At 41.5% G+C, this 24,740-nt stretch overlaps 1 protein-coding gene across 3 annotated transcripts in view; it reads right to left on the bottom strand.

Moving 5' to 3' along the window:
• PDE7B (phosphodiesterase 7B) overlaps positions 1-24,740 on the bottom strand; it is a 361,854-nt gene that overhangs the window by 135,389 nt on the left and 201,725 nt on the right. Inside the window, exon 1 of one of the 3 annotated variants that reach the window (XM_062186809.1) lies at positions 18,584-18,837. The exons of the other annotated variants lie outside the window; for them this stretch is intronic. Within the exon in view, the coding sequence (XP_062042793.1) occupies positions 18,584-18,821 (238 nt within the window). The 5' untranslated portion in view covers positions 18,822-18,837. Of the gene's footprint in view, positions 1-18,583; positions 18,838-24,740 lie in introns of those variants that run through there. 3 annotated transcript variants of the gene reach the window in all.

The raw sequence follows: 24,740 nt of genomic DNA, 5'->3' as shown, positions 1-24,740 counted from the left end.
TTTTTTCTACCTTCTCTACTTCAGAAATAAGTCACTTATAACTCCGACCCTGGACAGTTGTTGTTGATCACTCTTGCCCCAAAGTACAGGTCAAGGTGATGTGTCAACTCCGCTCATGCTGAACAACTGCTCAGAGGGGTTCATTCGTAATTCATGCATCTAAAAGTGGATTATGTGTATTTAAGTTGTTGACTTCTCAATCTTAGTTATAATATTTTCACAGCAGATTTGCCGGAAGGTCTTACTTTCTATTAAATGATTATTTATATAAATCACTTATTTTTCTTCCAAATCAATGTTCTCAAGTGCAAACTATTTGGCTTAGTAGTCATTTAAAGTAAATGGTCATGGTATATTATTTCTCCTCTAAATTCAGTGAAGTATCATCTATTAAAATCCTATCTCACTTTCTTTCCTCTTTCCCAAATCACATGTTTATAGGAGGAGATTAGTCAACATTTGTGTTGATAAGAGGTGAGGTATACTTGTTTAACCTTCCTGACTCCACCATTGCTTAAAGTTTTTGAATATCATAAACTAGGCTGCTAATGAGTAGCACATCCTGAACTGAGGTAATCTTTTACTAGTCCTATTACTCTAAAAGCAATGAACCAGATATTTTCTTCTATTTTGATTATTGTTTCTACCTTGTGGCTGAGTTCCCAGGAAATAGATGTTGGAGGCAGGATGGGGAGAAAAATCTTTGCATGGCAAATATGTATTTCCAGGCTTCTTTTGGGCATTTCTAAATGGGCAGATGTTACAAGTTTCCAGAGTGCTCTTTGTTTCCAATTGAAGATCATCTGAACCCCAAAATCTCATGAGGCAGTCTAATGATTTTTCTTAAACATCACTAGAAGACATTGGCCTCTGCCACTTGAGTTAGGAAATAAGATACTGTGTTGATCTTATTACAGCATCTCTGGTTTCCAAGAAGTTTCTCCCCTTGTGGTGCTTTGGGAAGGCCTGCTACTTGCTAAGAGTAATCAATCTTGATTCCTAAAAAGCTGTGGCTCGAACTCTAATGGAAGCATATTATGAATTGGCTTTTTGAGTTAGTAAGTCTTAAGTTGTTATGGCCTTAAGACAATGTAATCCACGGACTAGATTCATGTAGAAACCTCTTGGTTCTTAAATAGGTTTTTGACTTTAAGTGGCCATTACTACTTAAAAATAAGAACACAGCCGCTCATATTTTAATATAACTGTGGGTTTAGTTGACAACTAAATATTGACAAATTCAACATCCTTTTAGAAAAAATGTGTGTCTAATATAACCCAACCAAACCTTAAACTATGCCTCTCCATTCTGAATCCTTTTTATTTTTATTTATCTGAGAAACGGAGAGGGAGAGGGAGAGGGGGAGGGGTAAGGGGGGTAGGGGGAGAGGGAGAATGACAGAGAGTGAGCTCCTATCTGCTGGTTTACTCCCTAAATGGCTTCAACAGTCAGACCTGGGCCAGGCTGAAGATGAGAGCTACAAACCCCATTCAGGTCAGCAGGGGCCCGATTACGTGAGCCGTCATTGCTACCTCCTGGGGTCTGCATCAGCAGAAAGCTGGATTCAGGAGCCAGAGCTGGGAATCAAACCCAGGTATTGCAATGTGGGAGACAGGCATCTTAATTGCTAAGCTAAACACCTGCCCCAGTATCTATATTTTAATCCAAACCTACATTCATTGCAGTTTTTCTGAATTCTTGGAGAAATATTAAAGAAATTTTCACTGAGCAGACAGTGTTAGGCAGGAAATGGATTCAAACAAAATGAAAAATTCACACAGATGTTTACTCTGGACTTTTATCACAGCATGTGTTTTTGAGTGCCTCCAGCTATATGTGTTCATACACTGAGAGGATACCAGTGAAGTCAAGGTCTTGGGGTTGGTACTCAAAGCAAAGAATATGAGGCAACAAGCCAGGTAAACACTTAGGACTCATTTATAAGTTAATTAGAGCAGTTTACCAGGGCCAGTATCATGGTGCAATGGGTTAAGTTGCCACTTGCATCCCATATTGAAATGCTAGTTTGAGTTCCAGCTGCTCTATTTCTGATCCAGCTTTTGGCTCATGCACCTGGGAAGGCAGTAGTAGATGATGGCCCAAGTACTTAGGCCTCTGTCACCCACGTGAGTGACCCAGATGGAGTTTCCAGCTCCTAGCTTCAGCCTGGCCCAGCTCTGGCTGTTGTAGCCAATTGTGGAGTGAACCAGCAGATAGATCAATCTCTCACTCTTGCTCTGTCACTCTACTTTTCAAATAACTACAATTCATCTTAAAAAAAGAACAGCTTATCAATGTGTATATAATTAGAGCTGAATGTGTGGCATAGACTGAAATAAAATATAAAGACATTTTTGCTATCTAAAAGGAAGCATTTGCTTTTTAATCTTTTTTATTCTTTTTTCATTTTAAAGATTATAATGGAAGGTGTGCCCATTATGGGATTAGCAGAACCATGTGGATTTGACATTTTGGAGAGCTGTAGTCTAACATCACACACTCACAAGAGCTGAACTCAACGTGGAGACTTGCACCTCCCTCACAAGGTTGCACTCTCTCAAGCTCACTTCCACAATCACAGTCCGGCTCTTGATCCTTTCAGTTCAGACTACCCCAAAGCCATAAGCAGGGGTCACCTCTTCTTTGGCTTCCTACTGAATGGTCTTCATGGCACCATCTTTAAAGGGAGGCTCAGTAAGTCCTCCCCAACTGGCTCACTTCCATACCTGCCCACCTCAGGAGGCCATCTTTTTTTTTTTTTTTTTTTTTAAATCATGCCAAGAGCCCTCTAAAAAAATGCTTTGCATCCCTAACGTCAGGGAAAACATTTTTCTTCACAGCAAATCTTCCAATAGATAATGAATGTTGTAACCACTCTGTTTCCCTTTTGCCCCATCTGCTGGGGAGGGCAGATCACAGTCTTGCTCAATTACTTCTCATAATTATTTCCTCCCCCCCTTACTTTAAATATGGCTTTTCTCTCTCTCACTGACAGAATGGTTTTATGTCTTTGTACTCTTGGGTTTTATCATAAACTTCTTACAAGCTTACAAATCGGTTTGGAAATAGGTGGATGTACAAATAAGTTCTTTTTCTTAACCTTTTTACTTCTAATTCACATGTAATGAAATATCTACTTAAATCTTAATTTAAACTCTTACCTCATGCTCTGAACAGCTCATACACGTGCCTCTGGTTATTATATAATGGTTGAGTTCCATGATTCTGGTTTTGAAGATAGGAAGTCTTCTCAGAGGGGAATATATTCCCCAATTATTTATATCCAATCAGCCCGCAAATATTTTGTTGTGGTGGTTAGGGAGGTGGTAGTATTCAAGGAAAGGTGAAAATAATGGAGTAACTAAACATTTTGGATATGTTAATATATCTTTTAGTGCATTATTAAGGACATTACATAGCCATAGATTAGTTGCAAACCTTGGAAAAGTTAAACTTTCAGAAGCAAATTCCTTTTGATACAAACCAGACATAGTTTTCCTGTGTCTTATGAACAGTGCACCACATCCAGGGTTTACAATGCACCAAGCAAGATGAATTGGCTAGAGGACCAATTTAGAAGCTCTGTGTCATGTCTTTGAACACCTTAATGTTGACATTGCATCCATAATTCACAATTTCAGGATGTGCTTCTTTGGAGGGGGAAGAGAGGAGAGCAGCAGCAAAACAACAATGCAAGAGTTCAAAAGGGTGGAAGATGCATGTTGGGTATTTGGGTTGGCGCTCCAGAGCTCACGGATGCTTGCCATCGCTTATCTGACTTATCTAAACTGCTGACGTCAAAAGAATTAGGCTAGAAATCTTATGATTACAGCTTTTCTTGTGATCTTTTCTGGTATTTCCTGTTTCCTGTCAGGCCAAATATACTTCGAGAGAGGGTTACTTGATGGCATTTCACTGTTTCTCCTCCAGCTAGAGCCAGAGGTACAAGGAGCAGGAGGTAAAAATAATTAAGAACAACAGAGAGCTCGTCCCCCCCCACTCCCCTAACTCACTGGTGTTTCTTTTTAAGCATCAGAAAAAAGTTTCTGCAGTGGCTCAGAGTAGGATCTTGTTTTTAATGGGACCAGGTCTATTGTTCACGAAAAAGAAGAAGCCACTTCAATTGTACTTCCAACTCTTACCATATTTGGGTGGTAATGAGCAAGCAGGCTGTGAATGGAACAATGCAGGCAGCCAAGAAAGCTGCTGAGAGGAGACAGAGTTGCAGAGGAAAATGGAGGAAAAATGGCCACCAAAGGCTATGTTTTCCCTCTGGATCCACAGTCATCTACTAGCAGCACAAAAGACAAACAGGTAGTTTGGGATAGGTTTCTCCAGCTCATAAAACCATGCCTACATGTTGCCAGATTTTCAACTTTGTCAGCACAGGCCCTGGGACAGGCTCAGCACCATGTCTGCAAAGGGAGCTGGAGGAATAGAGAAACTGATCCTCAGTGACTTTTGTGCAAGCGTCCTGTTCAGCAGCCATAGCTGGCCCCACCTGGCCCACACCCTGAAAGTCTACTTCCAGAAAACAATGCAGAAAGAAGAGAGCTATCAACAAGACCCCAGTAATGTTTCAGCTATGATGGTTAAGCAACCGGCAGCTGCTCCCTCTACCACTTTATCTTTCTTACATAGAACCACCTTCAACCTCACAGTCTTGGTTACATTCTTGTCTCTGGCATTCTTTTCTGGTGAATGACTACCCTTTTAGTAAACTGAAGTAATCTAGATGGAAAATTTCACAAATAGGGCTCGGGATTTGTTCACACAATTTTTTATAATCCAAATTGGAAAACAATAAAAATGAGTGTTACAAATTCACACATACATTTACAAGAATGGGGGTGAATATTTCTTATCCAAAAAGCTTGAGAACAGAGGGTTTTGGATTTCAAATTTTTCCCCCTGGATTTTGGAATATTTTCGTGTGCATAATGAGATATCTTGAGGATGGGACCCAAATCTAAACATGAGCTTGTATATGCTTAACAGATACCTTACATACATAGCCTGAAGATAGTACATCTGCATTTTGACTGTGACCCACAACAAGGGTCAGGTGTGGGTGGGACTTTCAACCTGCAGCACCATATTGGTGCTCAGAAAGTTTCAGATATTGGAGCTTTTTGGGTTTCAGTTTCTCAGATTTAGGAATATTTTGTCTCTACGTATATAACTCTTGCCCATGTAAAGATGGACAGCACATATTTTTAAAGATACAATAAATAAGGTTTTGGGATTGAAAGACAGAAAATTGGATATAGAAAGATCATCATGTAAATAAGCCTTTATGGAGTTGAGAGGCGTAAGGATTTGCGTATGATGGACAGCACAGCTGAGACAATGGTGTGGCTGGATATTCAGGGACTCTGACATGGCCCTTGTGCAGTCAATAACCAGTTCTGTGACCCTGAATATATTGTACATCCCCTGTGTGGTCTCAGTTTTCTCATCCTACAAAAATACAGTGATTTGACTAGATGATCTCAAAGACATCTACATTATAAAAGTCAAAGACTGTTTTACCTTTTCATTTACATACTTTCAATGGTTCTATACTAGCTATGATTTCTTGTCCACATGCCATCTGGTCCTACTGTGGTTTTTCTCTCTGCTTCCCATTGTTCTTCACACCACACTTGGAATCAAGTGAACTTGACTGATCTCCACACCTGGTGCTTTCCTGTACTTTCCTGCCTTTGTGCCTCTGTTCATATAATTCTTTCATTAAGAAAATTGTTTTCTCACATCTTGCTGAGAACTTAACCATTGTAAAGACATAGCTACAATGACCAGTCCTCAACAAAGTCCTTCTAGGTCAGAGTAGAAAGGTTCAGTTATGCTCAATCTGCCTGGAGTATCTATCACTTCTGGTTTGTTTTTGATGGTGTGGTTTCATCTACCTCACAACATTCTAAGCTACATAAAAAATGATGTTTTTATTATACATTTTCCCATCCATCTGTGGCACCTAGACTTAAAGGAAGAATTTGTACTGCAACTTCAAGAAAGGAAGAAAGATGACCTGGAGTGTTTGCATTAATGAGTTGCTTCAATATCTGTCTCTTTTAACTAGCCCAATGTCTTCCCTTTCCTCTTTCCAGGTTTACAGCACAAGGTTATGTGCTGAGTACAAAAACAATTATTGAACTGATTTACTTTGGATAAGAAATTTAGAAACCTGAGTTTTTTATTTCCCTTTTTTGAATATCTTGAATAAATAACCAACAAATAGAAGTCTCAATGTCTTCTAAGTTGAGAATAAACTCCCATTTGATTGACACTTAATGTGTAGAGTAAGAAGCTAAATATTTGTCTGTAACATTAAAACATCATTTCCACTCTATGACTTCCTAGGGTATTTCTAATTAGTTTTAGGAATCTGAGACATTTTTCAGAATAAAATTTGTTTTAGTCCAATTCTGTTTATTCACATTCTATAGTCATTTGTCATTCAGTCAATTAATAGGACATTTAGGACTACAGAGGATAGACATACTCTGCTTTAGAGTTTATAAATCTGGTGAATTTGCAATTTCTTGATTTTTATATACCAAATTAATTGTCAAAGAAATCTTTTCTTTTGTTGTACTCTAGAATTTGGGACAGATCCAGGAAAGAGCAATGTGGAACTCAACCAATTCTTAACTAGTTAGGGATACCTAAGCCTCCAGTAAGTTATAGTGAGAACAGGGAAGAGGACAACAGTTGCTTCATGTCAGCCACTTTGGAAGAGGCAATGATGATCCCTGATGCAATGCTCATTGAAGCTCATGATCCCTGGTACAACACAGCAGGCTTACTGTGGTTCCCTTTACTTTTCCCAGCACCTGCCACCCCTACGGGCCAGGGGCCAGAGAAAGAAGAGCTCTTGAAAATTTCCAGTTAGAACATTCAAGCCATGAAAATGTATCAGACCTCCCAGATAAAATGCACTAGGTGATTATGACCACAGTTTAAATTAGGAGCATATAGAAAACTTCAGCTTTCAAAAATTAAAACTAACCAGGTAATTTGTACACACTCTGTTTCATGTATTATAGTTATTCAGTTACACTTTCAGTGTCAAAGTCCTGAGATGGTTGCTAAAATGCATGTGGATGGTTTGAGAAAGAGTGAGGTAATTGAGAAGACAGAACAATTGAATTCAATATATGCATGGGACTCACTATATCTAAAATAAATCATATTGAGTGTGCAACACTCAAGTATACAGCCCTGCATAATACATCCTATAAGTAAAAAAGAAGGTAACGTTTGTTGATTTGTGAAGGGCCTTTTAAAAAAAGTTTGCATAGGCAAAGTCTTCTTGGAAAAGACCCCAGAAACACAGGCAATAAAAGCACAAATAGACCAAAGGGATTACATAAAGCTTCTTCAGTGCAAAGTAAACACTCAACAAATTGAAAAGGCAACTGACAGAATGGGAGAATGTATTTGCAAACTATGCAACTGATAAAGGATTCTTATCCAGAATCTATAAAAGGCTCAAGAAACTCAACAACAACAAAACAAACAACCCAGTTAAGAAATGGGCAAAAGACTTGAACAGGCATTTTTCTTTTTTCTTTCTTTTTTTTTTTTTGACAGGCAGAGTGGACAGTGAGAGAGAGAGACAGAGAGAAAGGTCTTCCTTTGCTGTTGGTTCACCCTCCAATGGCCACCGTGGCTGGCATGCTGCAGCTGGCGCACCACGTTGATCCGAAGGCAGGAGCCAGGTGCTTCTCCTGGTCTCCCATGGGGTGCAGGTCAAGGACTTGGGCCATCTTCCACTGCCTTCCCGGGTCAAAGCAGAGAGCTGGCCTGGAAGAGGGGCAACCGGGACTATAACCCAGTGTGCCGGCGCCGCAGGTGGAGGATTAGCCTATTGAGCCATGGTGCCGGCTTAGGCATTTTTCAAAAGGGGAAATTCAAACGGCCAACAGACATAAAAAATGCTCAGGATCACTAGCCATCAGGGAAACACAAATCAAAAACCACAATGAGGTTTCACTTTACCCCAGTTAGAATGGCTCTCATACAGAAATCAAAAAACAATAAATGCTGGTGAGGATGTGGGGGGAAAAGGTCCCCTAATCCACTGTTGAGGGGAATGCAAACTAGTAAAGCCATTGTGGAAGACAGTATAGAGATTCTTCAGAAATAAGAAAATCGACCTACCATATGACCCAGCCATGCCATTCCTGGAAATTTACCCAAATGAAATGAAATCAGCATAAGAAAGAGTTATCTGTACCTCTATGTTTATTGCAGATCAATTCAGAATAGCTAAGATATGGAATCAACCCAGATGCCCATCAACTGATGACTAAATACAGAAGATGTGGTATATTTGGTATATGGTGTACACACACACACACACACACACACTATGGAATACTACTCAGCTGTAAAAAAGAATGAAATCCTTTCTTTTGCAACAAAATGGAAACAACTGGAAACCATTATACTTAGTGGAACAAGCCAATTACAAAAAGATAAATATCATATGGTTTCCTTGATCTGTGGTAACTAATAGAGTACAAAATAATGCAATGTATATGAGTGAAATTGACAATTTGAGAATTGGTTATTGTTTACAGCCTTGTTTCTACTGCTGCGAAACAGTGTTTTTTCTTCCTAGTATTTGCTGAATTCTTTATTAGTGGAGGGTTAATCTTATTATAAAATAAACTGAAAGTATGTCATTGTAAAAATTAAAAGAATAAGAAAGGAGGAGGGTGGAAGCATGGGCAGTAGCAAGGATAGGTGGAAAGTATCACTATGTTCCTAAATGTGTATAAATGAAATAGATGAAATTTGTTCACCTTATAGAAATTTAAAAAATTCATGGATAAATGCATATTACTAAAACAACAGAATGGATTTTAAAAAATTTGCACTAAAATGAACATTAATTCCATTTTTCCATGAACATTTTGAAAGACCATTCTGTATCTGTATGCTGTTCTTTTGCTTCATTCTGTGTATACCGTTCCCTTCCACCCCACTAGGGGCATTTATAGGGGATGATTAGCAATGTTGCAGCAAGAGTGAGAAAGAAAGAGGCAGTGGAGAGTCACTGCTCACCCTTCAGAGGGACAGGGTTTTCTTTTTTGGTTCGTTTGTTTTTTGTATGAAGTTGCAGTGGATTAATAATTTTAAGAACTGGTCTTTGTGGAAAGATAAATGCATACTCCCCATCCTTTTACTAGAGCTCTTTTATGTAGTGGATGGTAGGCCTGTGGATATGCTTTGCCATTGGGGCTTCCTTCTCCTGGGAAGAAAGTGGGTATGGCACAAGTAAAGTCACATTCAAGAGGGAGAGGTACAAAGTCCACTGCTGATACCCTGAAGCATGAGGGGGAAGAAAGCCAAAAGCAGAGCAGAGTGGCTGATAACCATGCCTTTGCTTCTCCCTCTAAGGTCGCAACTTGCAAGTGTGTGTGAGGTTGAAAGGTTTGGAGAGGTACGGGGGTACCAAGGTACACATGCACCCAGACTGTCACCTTAGAGAGGGACAAGGAGAGGAAAGTACTTATTTAAAAGAAGCAGTTTAATCCAGAAAAGATTGACCATTGTATTGTTAATCAGAAAGTGTTATTATTATTTGATGTTTGAGTGGACGCTAGAGAAAGGTGTGATTGGCAGGAGAAGAGAAACAGGTGGCATTTTATTACACATTTGAAGGTAAAAATTTGAAATATTACAAATATCGCAAACAGTGACTATTTCCTCCTTTCTGTCTGCATTCTTGATAATACTTATTATGCTGAATCCAGTTCCCATTTCCTTCCCTGGGTATTCTAGGCTTGGTGATCTACCTGTTCCTTCCTCTTCTCTTTCTCTATGATTTTCTTCAGCAGATTTGTCCATCTGCTTATTCGTGTGAAATCTGTCACAGGCCTTCTAACTGGGTATGTTTTTGGGTTTTCTGAAGTGCTTGTGTATATGTATGTGCATGTGTAAATATATGATATGCCTATATATGGCCATATAAAAATATATAATATATAATACATAATATTATATATACTATATATAAAATAAATATGATATATAAATAATATTTGAGTGTGATCCAAAGAGATTTGGAAAAGAAATCAAGAAAGGAAATTTTGGGATATGCATTTTGGCTTATGGTTAAGCTGCCAGGGAAGATGCCCATGTCTTAGAATGTAATGCTTGGATTTGATGTTCATCTCTGGTTTCCGACTCCAGTTTCCTGCTAATGCAGACCATGGGAGGCAGCAGGCAATAGCTCAGGCAGTTGGGTCCCTGACACCCATGTGAGAAGCCCACATTGAGTTCCTGGCTCCTGGCTTTGGTTCTGGCCCCACACTAGCCATCATGGACAATTGGAGAGTGAACCATGGATGGGAGCCCTTCTCTCCTTTTCCTCCCTGTCTCTCTACCTCTCAAATTAATGAATAGAGAATCTTGTGCTTTGGCTTTAGTTCTGGGGCTGAGCAACATCTGAGGATTCAAATGGAAAAGTTATAATTATTGCATTATATATATTTTTTTACCCTTGGTTATTTAATTTTCCCTTTTAAAGCCTTGACTAAACATTTACATTCATCCCCATTATATCTCTCATCTTTTTGGCTCTGTTTCATGCACTTTCTACTACCAAGTCTATGCAAATGCTACTTATCTGCCTTCCAATTTGTTGCTCTTTTCTGGGCAGGGATTTCATTTTTCTGCAGTAAGCTTAGCCCCCTGGACTCAACGTCATCTGCAACCAAACCCTGCTTTGTGTTTGTCAACACACCTTCCAACTGCTCACAAGGCCAGCTTTAAGCTTGGTCTTGTCACTAAGGAAAGAACATGATCTACAGGCTCTGGCATTCCCTTAGCACTTGGGTGAGAGTGGGTGGAGTAACAAAATGCTCAGGGCAGGGGCTTGGTTTATAAACCATATGCTTTGTAGCTTTTTCAGGTAAGAAGTGCTTTGGGGAAGGATCTCTAGTCATTGTGTGTTTCAGGGAACTGTCAGGCAAGAGCAGACATAAAGCACATCTCTTTGGATGATCTCCTAGCACTTCAGAGACTGAAGTCAACCCCAAAGAGAAATTTATGGAAAGGTATATAGGGAAATATGGAAAAAAAAAGAACAAAGTTCACACTGTGTGCATACCTAGACTCCAGCATTGTGTTAAATCCCAAGTATTGTGAACTTGGCTTTGTAACAGGAGATATATCTACTGTGTATTATGAAGGGTGCTGATAATTATAGAGTGAACAAATCAGATAGTAAAAAAGAATATACATTTGCAGTTGTCTCAGTGAGTTACAAAAATAACTTGAAGCTTTTGGTTTTTTTTTACAACAAAGCTACTAATGTTTTCCTTTTAGGAATTAGTCTGACACAGTCACTGCTTTGCTATCCAGTTAAACCAGCCTTGTTTTTTTTTTTTTTTTAGAAAAAAAGAAAAAAGAAACTGCTTTCAGGCAAAGAGCAGAGGACATGGGAATACCATCCTCTGTTCTGCTCCATCCCTTCAAAAGCTCATCTGTAGGGGCTGGGTAAACATACCTTCTAACAGCCTGTTATCTGTAAAAGAAACAATTTTTGAAACTTTAGTTTATGTAAATTGTTCCAAGATGCATGAGTGTAAACAGAGTAATTATTTTAAAAGTGTATAAATGCATGAATAATTTGTGTGCATTTGCTCTAATAACTTGTAATTTTCAGTAAATTACAGCTTCTCTATATGAAGAGAGAACTGTCTCATATTAGTTTTTCACTTATTTTGTACCTTTTTAGTACTCAAATGCACTCTTGTGTATTCTTTTATTTTAAAAGCTATAATGACTAATCCTGATTTGTTAGACTATAAATTTTCAGACGATTCCATTGAAGGGAAGACCTAGAATTCATGTTTCTTGAGTAATCGATCCCTAGGAAAAAATGTGCATTTGTACATTTAATGGCAGCTTATAAGCTATTTTATCCCTTCTGACAATTTTCTTTTTTTCTTCACATATCAAAACGTATTGAGAGGCTGACATGTGAAAGATGCTAGGAGGGACACAAAGGAAAGAGAATGTTCTCCAGACTCTCAAAGAGCTGGAAATCTAGGCAGGGAGGAAGAAAATGTACACTAATTTTAGAAGAGGAAAGTGATTTGCCAGAGAAGCAAGCATAGAGTTCTGTGTGGCTTCAGAAGGGGGAGTAGGACCCTCACTCCTTGGCATCCTGATGGGGGGCAGAGGTTTCGGGGGTACCAAAATTTGTTGACGCCCAATCCCTGATGTAAATGGTGTTGCATTCACATATAACCTACACATATTCTCCCATACACTTTAAATTAGCTCTAGTTACTTATGTGTGTGCTATGTTCATGTGATGCTATATTGTTGAGAAAATAATCATGAGAAAAAAGTCTACATGTTTAGTACAAGTGGATTTTGTTTTCATTAGTATTTGTTTTAGGTTGACCCCATGGACACAGAACCCATAGATACAGATGGCCAAATGCATTTCTCTGCAGGAAGGCCTAGTGAAGGGTCTTAGGGAATGGGAGAAATCGGGGATGCGGATGGAAGTCATTTCAAGCATTGGGGACAATGAGCAGGGAGCAAACAGGAAGCTGGGGGATGCCTGTCTTGTCTGAGCGGAGTATCAGTGCTCAGAGGGCAATGATGACAAATCGGACTGCAAGAGTGAGCCCACGCCAGGAGTGGGGGGATCTGAACACAGTGGAAGAATTTGGATGTTCTCTGCAGATAGTGAAGAGTCACTGAAGGACTTAGGAGAAGGGCAGGACACGGGGATTTTTCTTTTAACATTGTTGATGTACATCACAGAGTAGAAAGAAGTGGGGCAGAGAGCGTACTGAGGTTGCAGGCTGTTGCAAGAGTACAGACAAAACACCATGAAGTTTGACCAAGGGCCACTAACTGATAGGAAGGGAGGACTGAAAGAGGGAGAAGTGGAGAAAATAACGCCAACACCAATACTTATGATGGTTAATGTTTACCAAGAATATACGCTCTTTAAGGAGCTTTTTTTGGGGGGGCGGGGTTTACTACTTAGCCTTCACTACCTTAGGTGAAGCTTTCATTATTATCTCCTTCTTATAGAAAAAGAAAATAAGGCACAGAGAGATGAAGTAATTTGCTAGGATCACAGTTCAGTGTTGACGATGCAGGATTTAAAAGCTTCAATATCTCAACACAGCCACTATGGTCTGGCACTCTTTGCTCTCTGTGCACTCAGAAGCAATTGGAACTTGGGAGCCCAAGAGAGTACTTTTGAACCTGGGTTTCTGTCATCTAAGAAAACAAGTCAGGTGCAAGAGCAGGTGTAGTTCAAGGTGAGCTGATGTGGTCCAAGTGTGATCCAATTTGCATTCTCATGTAAAGGACAGACTCAATTGTCAATGATCATTATCCAGAATAACTACAGATTGAATACAGGCTACTGTCTACAAGCAGTAATTTCAGAAAAAGGTTATGAATTAATATCAAGTTACCTGATGATAGGACTAACTGATTCTTTACTCAAAACAATTTCTTCTGGGATTAGTGGTGTAGCACAGTGGGTTAAGCTGCCACCTGCAACACCAGCATCCCATATGAGTCCTGGTTAGTGTCCTTGCTGCTCCGCTCCCAATTCAGCTCCTTGCTAATGCTCCTGGGAAAGCAGCAGAAGATGGTGAAAGTTCTTGGGTCCCTGCTACCCACATGAGAGACCCCATGGAGTTCCTGGCTTCAGCCTAGCCTAGCCATGGCTATTGTGGCCATTTGAGGAGTAAACCAATGGATGGAAGATCTCTTTCTCTCTGTCTCTCCCTCTCTGTCTGTAACTCTGCCTTTGAAATAAATAAATAAATATATTTTTAAAAAAACCAATCTTTTCTTTGAATGGAGTATTAGTACTGATGAGTATTTGAAAGTGCATATGAATTCTGACAAGTGTTTTTGAATTTCACCTTTTACAGTCAATAATTTGAATTGACAGAGAGGCTTAAACTAATAAATACTTATTTTCACAATGATGCTGTGGATATAAATCTGATCATAAATTCAGAGTAATTTTTTCCTCATTAAGCCTTTGATTCATCTCTTGAGTTTTTAAAAATACACAGAAATGTCATTTTTAGCTTTTATTTTATTAAAAGATTTATTTTATTTATCTGAGAGGCAGAGTTACAGACAGAGAAAGGGAGAGACAGAAAGGTCTTCCATTTGCTGGTTCACTCCCCAGATGACTGCAATGGTAGGAGCTGAGTCGATCTGAAACCAGGAGCCAGGAGCTTCTTTCTGGTCTCCCACGTGGGCTCAGGGCCCGAAGCACTGGGGCTGTCTTCCACTGCTTTCCCAGGCACATTAACAGGGAGCTGCATCAGAAAGGGAGCAGCTGGGACTTGAACTAGCATCCAAGTGGGATGTTGATGCTGCAGGCAGAACCTTAACCCATTATGCCACAGTGCAGGCCCCTCAACTCCGAATTTACAGTACCTAGCACAGTCCCTGGTACACACTAAGCATCCAATAAATGTTTCTCAAATTTTAATAATTGAGGTGTTTAATTTTCAACAGGTTTAATTTATATCATGCTTGACACTTGAGACATTTTAAAAATAGCACTTGAAATGTCAGTTTGGATTGCAGAATTTTGAATCTGAAGTTTTTGGTAGATTTTCTTGCCTGAAATTGTTCTATACTCAGGGCTGGGATATCTGTATTCTCTTGAAAGGCAGAAAAGTTACAATGTCTGTGGTGAAAATGAGTTTTTTTTTTCTCTTTTTTTGGACAGACTTGTGTATTTTTATATTTTCCTAGAACCTAAGGCTATTGCAATGGGAACAAGCTTAATAAATAAGTAAATATAATGTAAAATTTAGGCCAGAGATCTGAAAATGCAAAGTTCCACAGATGCAGAGTCTGTAGCTATTTGGTGGAGTTCCAACATCAGGCGATTTATTCTGCTAAGGACGACCCTGCTAGGGGATGCCCAGTCATAAAGCCAGGGGCTGGCTAGAATCATAATTAGAATAATAACTATAATCACAGTTTTTGGGAACCCACCTGCTTATTTCTCATCCCTCTTCCTTCTCCCCACTACCTGCTTTGCTGCACATTCTGAGCCCCTGTCCCTGGCTGGATAATAAGACTCAAGCCCACAAAAGAAGTGGCACAGTCCTTTGCCTCATTCTGCTGGTACTGTTGTTTTTCTTGTGTGACTGAGGTTGATATTATATTAGGAATTCTCATGTCTGTTCCATCTACATAAAATCAATAAAGTCATATCTTGGCTTAAATATAAACTGAAGCTACCCACCATATGCCCGGATCCTGTGAACTCTGTGGACCAGTGCTGGGCAACTGAGATCCTGGTCTGGTCCTGGCACAGCTTCACTGTGTGACCTTGAACCAACTGTTTACTCCTTTTGAACTGTTCACCTCATTTCTAAAATACAGGGGTTAACTAGATAATTAGACCTTTTTTCCCACCTTCCTTTTCAAAAAAGAAAGAAGATATACTAATACAATTAATAATAGCCTACAATTCTATTCAACTGAGTAAATAGTGTGACCCCCAAGTCTGCTAGTAATTTCCAGAGCCCCTCTTTCGGGTGAACCATGCCTAGGCCAATGCCCAATTTGGGGAGCACTCCTAGATTCATGCACCCGAACATGTAAAAGTGACAAGACTTTCTCCCTCCTGTCACCTCCCATTCCTGCCCCAGTGTCTTGCTTTGAAAAGCCACTCAACAAATGTCTCCCTCCCATGCCGATCTGAGGATGGGGGGAGATGCTGACACTTCACCCTCTCCTTAGCATCTCCTTGCTTTTTTCAAGGCACTCCTCTTTGCCTTCCATCACTCACACAGTTCAGTGCACTTCATCTTAAAATTGCTCACAAATATACACTTTTGTTTTTATTTGCCCATAAATTCTTTTACTCCCTCCCTTTATCACCTAAGCAAAATCTCAGGCCATTTTTTTCTATTTCACTTGTGAGAAACAAAGTTCCAGTGTTGTCTAAGAAGCAGGAGGAAAAACACCGACATCCTTCACGGAAGAAAAGAAAAGCTAGACCTTTTAAGGTTCAGTTAAATGTATTAAGAACTTGTGACACTTATCTCTAAAATTCTCCAAAGTGAAAATTTGCTCTTTAGAATTTTGTAATTTTAGTTTAAACCTATTCATCTGTTATCAAAATATATACAGAATATATATACAGAATGTTGTAATATTTAATTTTTCTCATTATAGCATGGTAAAAATATGATGTGATGCATACAGTTCCTATAGGAGAAGGTAGCAAAGAGGAGATAATAAGCAGCTGTTGGGGAGGAAAGGAGTAAGCAGAGATCAGGAAAGTTAGTCCAAAGGAAAGGACACTTGAACTGGAGTTTGTGGTTTGAACAGAACATTTTCAGTTGGCTGAGCCAAAGAAAGGCATTCCAAGAAGAAGGCAAGGCTTGGAGGCAGGATATCTTTTGATGTACCATCACTTGCTGGATAATACTGTCAAAGTGTACATTGTTGGAGGGTACTAGGGCAAGGGTGAGATCGAGAGAAAGAGATAGAAATGGCCATGTATCTTGGTAGATACTTTGAGGAACTTGCAACCAAATACTCCCTTCTGCTAAAAACCATCAACTTAAACCATCAGTTTCTAACTCTGGAAAAACACTAAACTTTTTAAAATACTCTTCAAATTTTCCTGAAGTCCCCACATTAGGCTGCTTGGGTGAATGTGACACAGGTGAAAATCACTTGACAAGCATTAGGCACGAGATGAATGAGGAGGAAGCAGGAGGCCATTTGGACAGGGAAGCGACCATCCTTGGGGTTCTGTCAAACAGACTTGACCTGAGTCTATGGGTGATGTGGTTTTATGCCCAATTCCAGAACAGGTGAGCCCTCTGCTTCCTGAGAATGGGAGGGCATGGGAAGGAGATGAGGAGGCAGATGGACATCCTTTGGTGGGGAGTGGGGTGTGTTGGAGTAGAGCTTGCCTCCTTAGAGCTGAGCGGGCTGCAGCTCCCTGGGAACCCAAGGGGCTCTAAGACATTGCTCACGGAGGCATATTAAGACCCAACTGGCTGTTCTTCATAACCTCCACAAAGCTGTCCACTTTAAGGTATACAAAGTTGCAGGAGTTCTGTTTCCAGGGTTTTTTTTTTCCAGGAATCAGACCTGCTGATATGTACTATGATAACAACATACATCTGTCCTCACAGACATGCTACCTGTTGAGTGAGGTAGTTTTAGCAGAGGATACCATTTGGAAGACAAATCTACATCATGTAGTTGACCGAAACAAACTAAGCGGAGTGACAGTCGCAGTGTCACAGTCAAATTTTCTGCCCAGGTGGCCTTTTCCATTTCTTGTGCCCTCCTCACAGAAATATGGGATGGCTTTAGCATTACCTCATTTCTCCTGACCAAGACCCATTTTCCTGGGCTTCCATCTCCCAGGTGCCCCACAAGCCTCAGCTGATTGGTTTCCTTCTCTTTCCTAAGTCCTCCAATACTCATTGTTTACTAGCGCACAAGAGCTCAGACCATTACTTTTTTAGTAACCTTCCTTATAGCTTATGAGGCAACTTAAAGTTCTAGTCATAAGTTATTAAAAATGAAACTAAGTGAGTTCTTATTTCCTAATCTCCTTCTATGATGGAGAGGTAATTTTTGATATCTCTTTTCCATCTCCCCATCTCTCACCACCAATTGCATATCAGGATTCCACTGCACGGGGCCAGCCAAGACCTCAAATGCATAAACACGCACTCATATGATTTCTCCCAGAGTGAACCCACTAATTTCCAATATTTGCTAACTTATTTGCCCAAAGAAAGAGAGAGTACCCTGCAGTCACTCATGGCATTCCCAGTTCATGCAGCCCCTTGGGAGCCTTCCCTGGGATACCAGGCGTCTGGGATGCTGCACCCACTGTTAGAAACGCAGTCGTCCCAAACATGGCGCATTCTTTGGACAAAGTCCTTCTGGATCGTCATCTCCACAGTGGTGAGTGAGGTGATTTTCCCTCCTATCAATGGAGGTGTCTGTATTATTGTCACTCGTCAAAGGGGGAAACTGAGGCAAGGAAGTTCACCAACTTGCCCAGGACAGAAATCAAAAAGTGTGCAGGTCAAACTTAGTCCTGGGACCATTACACATGTGGTATCTCCGTAGCTAAAAACTAGGAAACATATTTGACTTTTTAAAAAGAATCTTAAAAAGTAAGCCGAAGAGAATATTCTCTTGGAGACATCTCCAACATGTTGACAACAAATGTGAGAGGTGAGAGGCACAAGGAAACACATCCAATTCCGTCCCTTCCTCTTGAGGACTGAAACTCAGGATCTGGACTCCTGGAAGCCCCCAGGGCGAGCCTGGGGGAAAGCTGAGCCCAGAACCCCGATTTCTGGATCTCCAATTGAATGCTCCTCCTACCATACCGCTCTGAATTTTAACATGCATTGCTGTAACAGAGCAGCCTCTGGCAAGCCACAGCCTTCCGACCCTGCTGCACACTTTGCCTTCATGCCTTGCCCCAGTTTGGGGGCTTGTCGTCGCCCAAGGAGTCTCAGCCGTGGCCCTGTCACCTCTCACACCCCACCATCAGTTTACCTGGAAGGCTGTGGAGAGCATCTTCGTGTTCCAGAATGCCTCTCTGTTTGGTCGCCTGCAGCTCGCTTTTGGATTTCCAAACCAGCTTTACCATCCTGATCATCTCTGGCAAGTCCCAGGGCAGCGGCCCCTGCTGGCACCCCGGCCGGCTGCCCAGGGAAGGGGGCAGCGCACCTTCTGGGGCCGGCCACCTCCTGCCCAGCTCTGCCGAGTGGAAATAGCGCTCGAGCACAGGCATTCTGCCCCGAGCCCCAGAAGAGGAGGTCGGGCGGCTGCTGCTGTTGCTGTTGTTGCTGCTGCTGCTGCGGCCGCCGGCGCCGCCGCCGCTGCCGCCGCTGCTGCTACCGGAGTGGAAATTCTTCCCAGGCAGGGGCAGGCGAGCCCCCGGGAAACCCTCTCCAGCTCTGGACAGACAAGCCTCCTCCAGCCTGGCCCAGCTTTCCTGTCCCCGCAGTCCCTCCACAAACACTGCCGGCGACGGCGATGCACTTCGCGGCTCGCCTCGTACTGCTGGGAAACTGTTACTGTACTCCTTCCTTACAGATAGGATGCGTTTTTTCCCTTCTCTCTCAGGCACTTAATTAATCCCAGGCTGCAGCTGGAACGACAGCAAGGGAAAAAAAAAAAAAGCCATCGAGGTTTCAGCCTTTGCTTTTCCTCTTGCTGCCTTCTCATTTATTTGTTTTCGACTCTCTTTGGGTGCTCTGCAAAGTTTGTCCCATGGCTTGGCTCTGAAGGGCCTCAGGCAAAGCAGTAGGGCTCCCCCCTTGGCCAGACCCTCAGAGGGGTCCCCCAGAGGAGTCCCTCCTGTGGTGCAGGAGGCCTGGAAGTTTCCCAGGCTCCCGCCCTGACCCGGGAGCCCCAAGGAGCGCCTGGAAAACAGTGACGGTGGTGGTGGTGGTGGTGGGGAGCTGAGCACCCTCAGAGAGCCAGTTCGCAGCCGCCTGTCTCTGGAAGGCCTGGTGGGCCACCTGGCCCATCCACCACGGCTCGCGCTGGGAGGGGCTGATCCTCAGGGCCCTTCGGTCTCCCGCCTTTCCTTCTCCACATCCCTCCCCCGTTGCTTGCTGTCACTTGGTTCTCAGCAAACCTAAGTGGGTTTTGGCCTATTAGTCAAATCCCTTTGTAACCTCAGCTGCCCTTCAGTTGGAAGGGAAATAACACTGAATCACATTGCAAAGCTAACTCCCAAAGAAGTGAATGAGGGAAGCCTCATGATCCCCATGCGGGTGTGCAGGGGGCCTGGGGAGCCCGCATGCAGGGCTCCGGATGGTCACCACCTCCCCCCCCCTTCAAAGGAAGCTCCTCATTTTAAAGAATGTTCATGGCGGGGGAGGCACAAATGGCAGTGAAAAAAGCAAGGGGAAGAGTGTAAAAGACTCACTTTCTGGAGACAGTGAGCGCAGTGGACTTTATTTCTGGGCCTCTCGGCTACGGTGTTCCCGACCTGAGAGTGGCTGAACTGACAGCCTCGGGTTGTGCTTCTCAGGGCTTAGAGATGGAGGCGCCAACTCTGGAAGCAACACAACCGGGGCCACCCCCTCCCCGCCCCGCGGCTCCTGTGAAAGACCCTGGGCATACACGAAGGTGGGATGCTATTGGACTTGGCACTTCTGCCAGCAATAGGGTTTGCAGGAACAATTTGAACATGACCCGTCACGCGGGTAGCCCCTCTTTTCTTGGCAGACATTGGAACAACCCTGTCTTTCCTCCTCTTCACTTCTCTGCGCCGCGAAGTGCTTTATTTTGCTTGGCTTTTTCTTTTGCTGATGTACAATCTGTTGCTCCTGGTCTGCATTCCTTGCGGGGCTGGTTTATCACACAATCATTGGATGTTTCTTTAGGGGAGAGGGGAGGAGAAGGACCGTTTTATGTTCATTGCTCTCGTCTGGTTTTTTAAAAGTTGAAACCAGCAGAGCTACTGTAATGTTGCCGTTGTTATTATTGGTTCTCTTAAGCCCATGGTTAATAAATTTGATTTTCCACACTGAATTAAGTGACTTTTTTTTTTTTTCCACCAAGAAACCCACTCTCTTTCTTAATAGGTGAAGGTCAACACTCTTTGAGGGCATAAAACAATAAAAGACAGGGAGGACACACTGAATTTAATTATTAAAATATTGATCAAAAAGCTCTCCCAAAACAAGCCCAGTTATGGAATCATCAGTGATCCACTTTGCCACAAAGATGTGCCTTTGTGCTTCTCTCTTTGTTACGAGATGAAAGGATTCACGCAAGAGTGTGAGCTTTGATCACTTTGGACAGCTCTCCAGTCCCTCTCTTACCCTTCCATCAGACTGGGGGCACAAAGCTGCTCTCGAATGGAGAGGATTTTATTGAATAAACACATGTAGGCTGTCGTACTCTATTACCGTATTTCCTGAATAATGTCTTAAACTCACTCCTCAGTCACAAACTTCCTTCACATAACAACTGAAGAGTTTCCTAAGTATTTGACTATTTTTATTTTTGTTCAGTTATTTTGCACTAGTACTTAGCATCAGGATATCCTGACCCTTGGAACAAAGGGGTTAAGAACAAAGAAAAACAAATATATGATATAATATATGACATACACTAATGCATTAAGAACAGCACTTTCACATTTCTTTACAACTGACATCTAAAAAATCCATCTCCACTGTATTCTCTATATTATTTTACACATTTCTTTATAAAAATATCTGAGAGCAGTTACAGAACGTGGGATCGCTGAACATGAATACTTCCTATGGGAGATGAGTTAGGGTCAAGCAAACACCATCTTGCATTTTCATTCTCACGGAAGAACCTACTTCCTTTGAAGGTTTGAAAATTGAAAATATTTGCACAATTCAAAAAAATTTTTCCCCAATATGGGATTATCTTCACCCCAGAAGTGCAAAAATACCACAAGAAAGGTCGTTCTCGTGGTATTTCTGGCTCACATAGAAACAGGAAGTACAGGAAATCTTGCGAGAAAGCTTGGCTCAGGAGATTTTTGGCTGAACTGCAAGCTCAAGAGATTGGGACAAACTGATGAGATGCTAGCTCTTGTTGCACTAAAACCTCTTTAGCACATTGATTCTTGGAAGAGTGGTTTTGTTACATTTTGTGCTAGCATCTCATAAGCTGTGATCTCTTTTGTCTTTCAGATGGTCCCTTTAGAAAAGCATGTCTGTATACCCATGGTTTCTTACCTTAGTGAGCATCAGTTGCCTTGGGATAGCACCTGTAACTAGAAGTTTGGATCCCTGGGAATGGGGTAGAGGGATGCTCTGCGCTCAGAAGAGGTTTGGAGCTAAGCCTCATCTTTCTGAATTACAAGAATTCTCACAAATGCTAGTGTCTGGAATTAACATGCTACAGACAGGAAGTTTTAAGGTAGACTTTTCAAAATAACTGAGTTCTGGGGCCAGCGCTGTGATGCAGTGGGTTAACACTCTGGCCTGGAGGGCCGGCATCCCTTATGGATGCTGGTTCGAGGCCCGGCTGCTCCATGTCCAGCCAGCTCTCTGCTATGGTCTGAGAAAGCAGTGGAAGATGGCCCAAGTCCTTGTACCCACGTGGGAGACCCGGAAGAAGCTCCTGGCTCCTGGCTTCGGATCGGCGCAGCTCCAGCCATTGTTGCCAACTGGAGAGTGAACCAGTAGATGGAAGACCTCTCTCTCTCTCTCTTTCTCTCTGCCTCTCTTCACTCTCTGTGTAACTCTGACTTTCAAATAAATAAATAAATCTTTAAAAAACAAAACAAATAAAAAAGGACACAAAATAACCAAGTTCTTTGTTCAGGCATTTTTAGTTAACCCAGGATTCCATTAAAGAGAAAATAGAGTAGTTCTCCTCTTGTGTGAAAGAAATGTAATGAGAACTATCAATGTCAAAACAGCCTATTCCAACTAGATACTTGATTCTACCCAAAAGACTGCTGTGTGGTTGCAGCTATAAACAAACAAATAAACAAATTGATAGCCTTAGTACTGAAGTATATGATCAAGAAACAAATGTCAAAGATATAGGTGCTTTAGAACATGGATTACTGTAAAGAATTTTAGTGTTCTGAGGGCCGTGTACAAATCTTGTACACTGTGGGTATACTAGTGATTAGACAGATATACCTTTGTTAGAATAAAATATTAATAATATCAACAATGTTAAATATTTCTAATGAATATGGAAATTATACCTTTTAGTTTTTTTACAAAATGGAAACTTAGAAATCTATATTCACTGTCATTGTGAGTCTCTCAAGATTCTCACAAAAGATCATCTTACTGAAAGTCTTCTCACTCAGATGTTTTGCATGTGTACTTTGTACCCTTGGAGCCCCTCATCTCCATTCTATCATTTAGAAAGAAAATTCAAGCTATTGAGAGTTTGTTTACTTTGCCCTGGACTTTTTGCTTTCCTCTCCATCAGCTCAATTCAAATATGGATGTGTAAATAGACACACACAGCCCACCCTGCTTTCACAAATGCAATGCAAAATGAAGTTCACAAGGAGCAGAAGGAAAAACAGGTCTTTCAACTTTGTTTAATGTAGTCTAAGGAGGAGAAGCTCAAACAATTTACAGTGTCCTTCAGGAGAAATAGAAATGTAATAACTTTGGCCTTAGCTAATCTCAAGGAACAACGCCAGCAAGAATGGAAAAGGACTCGCGCTATAGAGCGACCATACAAGGCAGCACACACTTTGGACTGTCACATGAGAAAGGAGGAAAGTGGGTGCCATGAGACGAGGAAAGACGAGGGAGGGGAAGCAGACTAGGCTGAGCTGACAGATTCACAGTCTGATTTCACAGCAGACGTCTAAACTATAATCAATCGTTCTTTTATGCACCCTGCAAATATGTATTAGCTGAGAACAGCAGCAGCAGAAGGAGCTTCCTGGGCTAGCCTGTGGGTGGGTGCTTTTTTTTTTTTTTTTTTTTACTTTTATTTAATGAATATAAATTTCCAAAGTATAGCCCATGGGTTACAATGGCTTCCCCCCTCCCATAACTTCCCTCCCGCCCGCAATCCTCCCCCTTCCCGCTCCCTTTCCCCTTCCATTCATGTAAAGATTCATTTTCAATTCTCTTTGTATACAGAAGATCAGTTTAGTATATATTAGGTAAAGATTTCAACATTTTGCCCATATAGCAACATAAAGTGAAAAAACTACCATTGGATTACTAATTATAGCATTAAATAGCAATGTACAGCACATTAAAGACAGAGATCCTACATAATTTTTTTTTCAAATTAATTAATTTCCTATGCCATTTCCATTTTAACACCAGGTTGTTTTTTTTTCATTTCCAATTCTCTTTATATACAGAAGATCAATTCAGTATATAATTAGTAAAGACCTCATCAGTTTGTGCCCACACAGAAACGCAAAGTATAAAAATACTGTTTCAGTACTAGTTATAGCATCACTTGGCTTTAGATGACACATTAGGGACAGATCCCACATGGGGTGTAAGTACACAGTGACTCCTGTTGCTGATTTAACAATTTGACACTCCTGTTCATGGCGTCAGTAATCTCCCTAGGCTCTAGTCATGAGTTGCCAGGGCTATGGAAGCCTTTAGAGTTCGCTGACTTCGATCTTATTCCGATAGGGTCATAGTCAAAGTGGAAGTTCTCTCCTCCCTTCGGAGAAGGGTACCTCCTTCTTCGATGGCCCCGTTCTTTCCACTGGGATCTCACTCACAGAGATCATTCATTTAGGTCTTTTTTTTTTTTCCATGATATCTTGGCTTTCCATGCCTGCTATACTCTCATGGGCTCTTCAGCCAGATCTGAATGCCTTGAGGGCTGATTCTGAGGCCGGAGTGTTGTTTAGGACATCTGCCATCCTATGAGTCTGCTGTGTATCCCACTTCCCATGTTGGATCTTTCTCTCCCTTTTTGATTCTATCAGTTAGTATTAGCAGATACTTGTCTTGTTTGTGTGATCTCTTTGACTCTTAGACCTATCAGAACTATCAATTGTGAGCTGAAATTGATCACTTGGACTAGTGCGATGGCATTGGTACATGCCATCTTGATGGGATTGTGTTGGAATCCCCTGGCACATTTCTAACTCCACCATTTGCGGCCAGTCCGATTGAGCATGTTCCAAATTGTTCGTCTCCTCCCTCTCTTTTTCCACTCTTAGATTTAACAGGGATCACTTTTCAGTTAAAATTTA

The sequence above is a fragment of the Lepus europaeus genome, chromosome 3 (assembly GCF_033115175.1).
Source record: "Lepus europaeus isolate LE1 chromosome 3, mLepTim1.pri, whole genome shotgun sequence".
Classification (NCBI taxonomy): Eukaryota; Metazoa; Chordata; class Mammalia; order Lagomorpha; family Leporidae; genus Lepus; species Lepus europaeus.
The sequence above is the reverse complement of the archived record's forward strand: the minus strand, read 5'-3'. Positions and strand labels throughout refer to the sequence as shown.